Source organism: Seriola lalandi, unplaced genomic scaffold (genome assembly GCF_002814215.2).
Source record: "Seriola lalandi dorsalis isolate HSWRI2012SDOR001 ecotype SW California unplaced genomic scaffold, Sedor1 jcf7180002054782, whole genome shotgun sequence".
NCBI lineage: Eukaryota > Metazoa > Chordata > Actinopteri > Carangiformes > Carangidae > Seriola > Seriola lalandi.
The window spans coordinates 507880-515218 of NW_019525335.1; the positions used below are offsets into that span (position 1 = coordinate 507880).

The 7339-nt window shown below is 47.2% G+C and overlaps 1 protein-coding gene across 1 annotated transcript in view; it reads left to right on the forward strand.

Moving 5' to 3' along the window:
* Window positions 1–1959: 1959 nt before the first annotated feature.
* onecutl (one cut domain, family member, like) overlaps window positions 1960–7339 on the forward strand; it is a 10339-nt gene continuing 4959 nt past the window's right edge. The window contains exons 1-2 of the mRNA XM_023425480.2: window positions 1960–2330; window positions 2793–4191. Coding sequence (XP_023281248.1) covers window positions 3147–4191 — 1045 coding nt within the window. The 5' untranslated portion in view covers window positions 1960–2330; window positions 2793–3146. The remainder of the gene's footprint in view (window positions 2331–2792; window positions 4192–7339) is intronic.

A 7339-nucleotide genomic window follows, 5' to 3' on the forward strand; every position in this document is an offset into this window, starting at 1 on the left:
ACTGTAAGTCCCTCTGAGAGCATCAGCTAAATGGCTGAAATGTAAATGTTTTGGCTGTAATGTTGCTGCTGCTGCTGCTGCTGCTGCTGCTCTCAGTGAGGAGAGTGACTCTGGATGAGAGAGCACCAGCTAAATCCTTAAAATGGAAATTGTCTTGAGCTGCTACTGGAAGCTTCAACGCATCAGTCCAGCGGATGTAATGTAAATATATTTTTCATCGTAACTGCTCATTACGCAGGACTGAAAGATTATTCCAACATTTAGTGTTTGAGACTGGTGTTGACAAACCCAAACCCCTGAACATCCCGCCGGGTGTCAGCTTCCCCTCCAGGCCCCGCAGTGTAAAAAGTTGGGGGGCCTTGCAGCTCGGATGTCAGCCGAGCCTTCTCGGGTTTTCAAGCCACAGAAGGTGAACTTTCACCCCGACCTCCTTTTATTTTCGCTCTGTAGCCGTTGACCATTTTTTTTTTTACCTCCAGCTACTCGCCATCCACATACACGCATCCCTCCGTGCTAGGCTGCGCGCAGGGCGGATCGATAGGGCAGCATCTGCTCCGGGAAGCCGGCGGTCCCACACCGCGCACCGCTCCGCTGTTTCCAAACGCCAGAACTGCTCATCTCTGAAAATTAAACTGACAGACAGATATGATTAGTATGCGCTCTGCCTCTCTGCTTCTGTCTCTCTCTGTGTTTCTCTCTGAGGCCGGGGCGCGCGCAAACACGCACGCACGGGCCTTACCATGCAGACTAGATGTATATTTATGCCTCTTACACACACATAGTATGCGCCGACACATAAATGTGCACTGGTCTCATGTGAACGCGCATGCAACAGTACAGGCCTTCGTGCACGCACAGTTACGCGCGCTCGTCTCACTTAAATTAGACACAAATTGATGCCCGTGCACACTGCACGTTAAATTTACACAAATCTCTACTCTTGCGCGTGCACACGGGCACACACGCACGCGCCCCAGAAGGCCCTGGCCTGCAGTGTGTCTGCAGCAGCAGCAGGTCGAGGGTCTTCTGGAAAAAAAAAGGGGTCGCATTGATCTTGTTGAGGGACTTTCCAGACTCAAGTGTTGGCGGCGGTGTGAGTGAATGGAGCCGCGCGCTGAGTGCTGATTAAGAGCCGGGCTAAACACGAGCGTCACTTGACAGCATTTACTCCTGGAAAGTGGGATTTACATTTATCTTAAACCAACAAGAGGAGTCAGAAAACTAAAGGAATACAAACTGCTTCTGGATTATTTGGTGCTGAATAGGAAGAATAAAAATCCAGGACGTGGCCTGGTGTGAAGATGGCGCACAGCAGAGTGTAAATGGATTTTTTTTTCTGTAGTCAATAAGTTAGTGAGGCGATTCACATAATAGCATATTCACCCTTAATTCGTTTTTTTTTTTTAAATAATCTCAGCCACCCCTGCACTGATATAAAAAAATAGACAGGTAATAAGAATAAAAGATATTATTAAAATTTGCCAAATAATAAAAGTCATAACAGAAAAAAAATGAAATTCCCATTCAGTCTCCATGTTATAGATAATTTCATCCCCGTGACAATAGCAGCAGAAGCGTCACATGTGTCATAAAGAAGAGCAGAAGCGACATTAGCTGCAGCCTGTGTGAAAACCCATTGATCAGATACAATAAACGGCCCAGCGCAGCACAATGGCCTGGATGTGTGCACATAATTCATAAGTTGTGCATGCAATCAGCTAAAGAAGGCTTAACCTGTGGGGTTATGAGAAAGGGAGCATCTCCACCTACACACCTCCCCCCCTCCCAGTCCACCCCCCACCCTACCCCCGGAGAGAAAGGGTTAATTGGAGTAGGAATTTCATCGCACATCTGTCAGATTTTTAAGGCCGTGACGCACTGAAAGCAGAGAGTCAATGTGAGCAAAGGGGGAGGAGGAGGAGGAGGAGGAGGAGAATGAGAAAGAGTTGGTGGTGAGATCGATGAAGTGGCAGGCAGAGGGAAGAGGAGGAGGAGGAGGAAAATCTCACGAGATAATGAAAGAAAAAGAGGAGAGCTTGCTAGTGTAGAGCAAAGAAAGAAGAAGAAGGAAAAAAAAAACCGAGGCTAGACCTGGAGATTTTTTAGAGTGGGAAAACAAAGACCGGGAAAAAAGGGGGAACGAAAGCAGCGAGAGAGGTTTCGTGCTGTAACCGCAGATGGTTTTTGCACTCTGGTTTTGGTGAATGTAGCACCCCGGGGCGCAGCGGACCAATTGTGTGAATCTGCAGGGCTGCTTCGGCGACACAATCGGGAGAGATGCACAGGAGGGACAACAGCCGCGGACGCGCTCTGAGAAGTGGATGTTAAAGGTAGGATTTTTCTGGAGCTCTGTAAACCTTCACACGTCGGTGATCTTGTCTTTGAATCGCCATCATTTTTTTTTTTTTTTTTTTTTTTTTTTTTTAGTTAACGCATCGTTCAGATTCATTACATGTGATGTAAATATGCAAACGCACCGGTAATGTGCAGCGCTTCGCATGCGCGCTGCTCCCCTTGCGTTTATAACTTTGCATAAGAAGAAAAGAAATGTGATTCCAAAGATGAGATTTGGTTGAAGTGATCAAAACATCGATATCGGTGTTTTCTCTCGTGCGTTTCGCGGGATGTCTGAGGTAAAAGAAATGACTCATATGCTTCTATTATTGTCACTGTTTTGGAAACACGAGTGTCTAATACTGATGAGACGAACGTTATTCGTCTGTTTTCCTTCTCTGATGCCATGAAAGTTTGAATACAGCGAGTAGTAACGGCGCCTGTCTTGTCTCACGCAGGCACAAAAGCGAGGCTTCTGCCGAGGAACACAGCTGAGCACCAAAGAGAGCAGAGTGCTGATGCAGGAGCGAGAATAAGAAAATACAAAAAATCACAGTAAAAGCTCCCGATGCTGTTGCGACCTCGTTTCCTGGGAGTTTGAGGGAGTTTGAAGACAGTACTTAACGTTATCAGATAATTAATTAGACATCCCATAAGCCCGGAAATCAATTAATTCACAAATCAATAAATCCATAGTCTGGTGTAACAAGAGACCTTCCAGACTGTTAGCCCGGCTGCTGAGCAACAACAACAAGAGAAGAGCAACAACACAACAGGGGCGAGAAATACGCATTTATTTGCTGAAACTGAAGATGGATGGGAGTCTAGGGGAGATGTCCCTCCACAGTCACTCAGATCTGGCTCACAGCCAGGACGGCAGGGCCATGCTGCACTCCCGGGACCTCTCAGCTGCTTTCCCCAGGCCTTCCCTCGGGGGCTCCTCCATGTCTCTGGAGCCGGAACCTCGTCCACCGGGCTTCGACCACTCCATGTCGGCGCTGGGCTACAGCGGCGACTCCCCGTCCAGCTCTGGCAGCACCTACACCACCCTGACCCCACTGCAGCCCTTTGACGACAAGTTCCACCACCACCACCATCACCACCACCCCTGCCTGCCCGTCAGCAACGTCATTGGCAGCTTCACCCTCATGCGCGAGGACCGAGGCCTCAGCACCAACTTCTACAACCCCTATGGCAAGGACCTCGCCATGTCCCAAAGCCTGTCGCCCCCCTCCACAGGTTCAGGCCTGGGCTCCTCCATGCACGGCTATGGCAGCCTGGGTAACAGTCCCAATGGCAACGGTGGCCAGATGCTCCATGGTGGCTATGACGTCCACGGGGGGAGCTTGTTCTGCCGGACATCGGATTTTGGCCGCGAGATGTCACCACCGGGCCTAGGAGGAGGCGAGGTGTCAGTGGGGCATCAGTTGAATAAAATGGAGGCTCACCAGCATGCCGCGGGCCACCACCCTCACATCTACAGCCAGCACTACCAGCCCCACCATCACCCGAGCCAGCAGGCCTCCAAGATGGGTGAGCACCTGCACTCAACGTCGTCCGCCTCGTCCTCGCCCGGCGAGGGCATGCTGTCGGGCTTGCAGGGCGGAGGCAGCACCGGGGAGGAGATCAATACCAGGGATGTGGCCCAGAGGATCATCACTGAGCTGAAGAGGTACAGCATCCCCCAGGCCATCTTCGCCGAGAGGGTTCTGTGTAGGTCACAGGGCACGCTGTCTGACCTCCTGAGGAACCCCAAGCCCTGGGGCAAGCTCAAGTCCGGCCGCGAGACCTTTAAGAGGATGTCCCGCTGGCTCCAGGAGCCCGAGTTTCAAAGAATGGCCTCGCTCCGGCTGGAGGGTAAGATCTGGCTTTGCTCTCTATCTGCCTCTCACACACACACACACACACACACACACACACACACACATGCACGCTCACACAGAAACCACTACAACAAAAACACACACACACTATTCCCCTGTTTTCCCCAAACACCTTCCTTCTCTATGTCTTCCAAAAAAAATTCTTCTCTCCAGCAATCAGTATGCAGCTCAGGTTGAGACATGAGGAAAAGCAAAAGCATCATACTCATGTTTCCCTTCTTCACACCACTGTGAACGTAGCACTGCTTTCAGCCATTGTCTCAACAGCCTGGATAATAGCAACTCATCAGCACATTGAGGACAGTTTGAGCAAGAAAGGGCCATATGTGCCGTTCCTTTGTTTACTTTGCTCCCAAACAGCTCCTATTGATTTGTACAGTAGCTACAATAAAAAAAAGCCACAGACATTTGCCCTCCTCTTAAATGAACCATGAAGATCAGCTCGAGCAGCGGTTTGGCAATTTAATCGCTTTTGAGCCCACAAAATAATTTGCGCAGATATGCCATTCTGGAGCAATTGATTAATTCGAGCAGTGATTTATATCTGCTCAGCGCGCGGCTGAAGTTGAGTTGGCAAAGGTAGCTGATGCAAATTAGACTTGAGCTTCTGCCAGACGTCTTTTATCAACGTCGTCACCGAGGCAATTACAGCGAGGCTAAATACAAATTGTTGTTCTGCTCCGAGGCAGCACCTTGTAGGTTTATGAGATTCTTCATATCAGGGGTGGGGGGGGGGCTTGTTTTCTTAACTGGAGGTGCATGTAGTTGTTAGAGATGAATTGATTAGTTGACCGTCAGATAATTAATTCACAACTATTTTGATTCTCAGTTAATAAAATTCACTTATCAAGCAGAAGTGGCAGGTTCAAGCTTGTGAGCATGTGAGAATTTGCTGCCCCTTTTTTCTGTGATATCAATGTAAATTAAATGTATTTTGAGTTTTTTTTAATTTAGTTTTTGTAAAATTACAGATTTTATGAACTTAACTTTTAGAGTTATTTGTAAAGACAATGAAGAAATGAATCAATATAAAAATTTAAAAAAAAATCATGAGTTGCAGGCTTGGTAGTATTCATACAGATTTCATGGGGTAAAGATTTTTTTTTTTTTTTCTTTTTTTGAAAGGCACATTGTAATCTGCTGCTTGACATTTAATATTCTTTGGGGATGTGAGTTGAAGAGACGACAGCACGCTGTACAGTGCCGTGTTACAGTGTTGTACCTCCACAGGGACTGAGGGCCCATCTGATACACGACGCACAGAAAGAGATCCAAGTGAACACAGTAATATGAGATGAGCATATACCAGTGTGTGTGTGTGTGTGTGTGTGTGTGTGTGTGTTTATCTGCAAGTGGTCTGCTCACTGCGGGGGTCTGTGAGCAGTACGTGTGTGTGAGCTTGCCCAGTTGATCACTGCTTTTCGCTCTCTGTCAGCAGCTCCACTGATTAAGCCCAGCAACACAATAGGGTTCATAGGTAATGATTGTGCACTCTTGCAATCCCTTCACAATTATTGATCTTTGATTGTTTGGCTCTGAGAGCACATGTGTACATCCTCCATTTAGCAAAACGTTACACCAATCACACGCAAACCTCTTATCTGAAAGATGGGTTATCTCTGGGTTCGTTTCTGTAGTTTCCACAGAAACATCGTGTGATGAATCCAACTCTGTGATTTTGAGACTTTGTATGCAAAACGCCTCTTCCTGTCCCACAAAAAAAAAAAAAACTAATCTTCCTCATGATAAAACAGCCCTTTGTTCCTTCAAGCAGATTCCTAATCACCGATCATTCCCTCTTTATTTGCAGCATCCTTGTTTCTTCATCTTTACAAACACAAACATTATTTTAACGAGTCAGTGCTCCGAGTCCGAGCAGCCGATCAATCAGACTCATAAAAAATTAAAGTCCCTACACAGAGAACTGTGCTAATGTTTGACAATGCTCTCTCTCTCTCTCTCTCTCTGCTCCCACACACTCTGAAATTGCATATTTAGTTCTTGGCAGAGCCACAATTTGGACATCTCGGCACTTTTCTACATAACCTACTTTCCGAAGGGGGTTGTTGTTTTTTTTTTTTTTCCTTCCCCCCTGGCCAACCCCCTTTTGTTTAATTACAAGCCTCTATTGATTTCCATGGGAAAGAGCAGCACGCCTTGCCCACACACACCTCGGCCGCATCGGCGAATCGAGACTGGAATTAGAATGTGCTGTGCCCTGTGCTCCCCAGTCTGAAGATAGCTCAAGTGCTCTCTGCTTCACGCCTCAAGTTTTAAGATGATCCTCTTTAATGCAACACTCGCTTAAATACATAGAAGGCCCTTCGGTGTCAACCAGCAGCAGTGCCATGTTATTTCCATAACTACGTCTCTTATATATGGAGGGCTGCAGAGCTGTGGACGCTCTGTCATTATGGAGCGTAGTTGCTGCCATTTTGTCTTTTTCAAATAATTGTCTTTCTGCAGAGACATTTTTGCTAAACACGGAGGAGGTGATCTCTTGGATTTATCCGCAGTATCGCTTTTTTTCTGTGTGTGTGTGTGTGTGTGTGTAAGTGTGTGTGTGTATGCTCTATGGATTACCGCACTGTATATGAGATGCATCTCCAGCCCAACCTCAGGCTGTGGAGGAGGCAATCAGGATTTAGGTGGAGAAGAAGGCAGGATAAAGACGATACAGCCATGCTCCGACACTTAAAGTCGAGGGGGGGGGTGTGTAGGTATCAGAGACTATAACTTTAAAGATGATGGCCGAAGCCCTTGACTAAAGGTCTAAATGAATAAGAAAGGTCAATGCGGTTTACGTGTCGGCTCCAGTGCCTGCACCACCCCCACAGTAATGAAAGCCACAAAGCCCTGTCCACCTCTCGCTGCATACAGTTCACATTCGGCCAGCGAGGCTCAAAGGTCAAAGCGGATTCCATTTACATATCAGGAATTGGTAAACAGGCCGACGTGGCCTTAGCCGCACCAAACAAACAGGGTTGTCGTTTTTGTTTTGTTTTTTGTTTATTGTTTTGTTGTTTTTTTTGTTTTTTATTTGCTTTTTTTTTTTTTTTTTTTTATCTGGCTCTTCCAGCTCCCCCCTCTCCGGCGCTGAAGGGGTTAACCAGCCTCTGTGG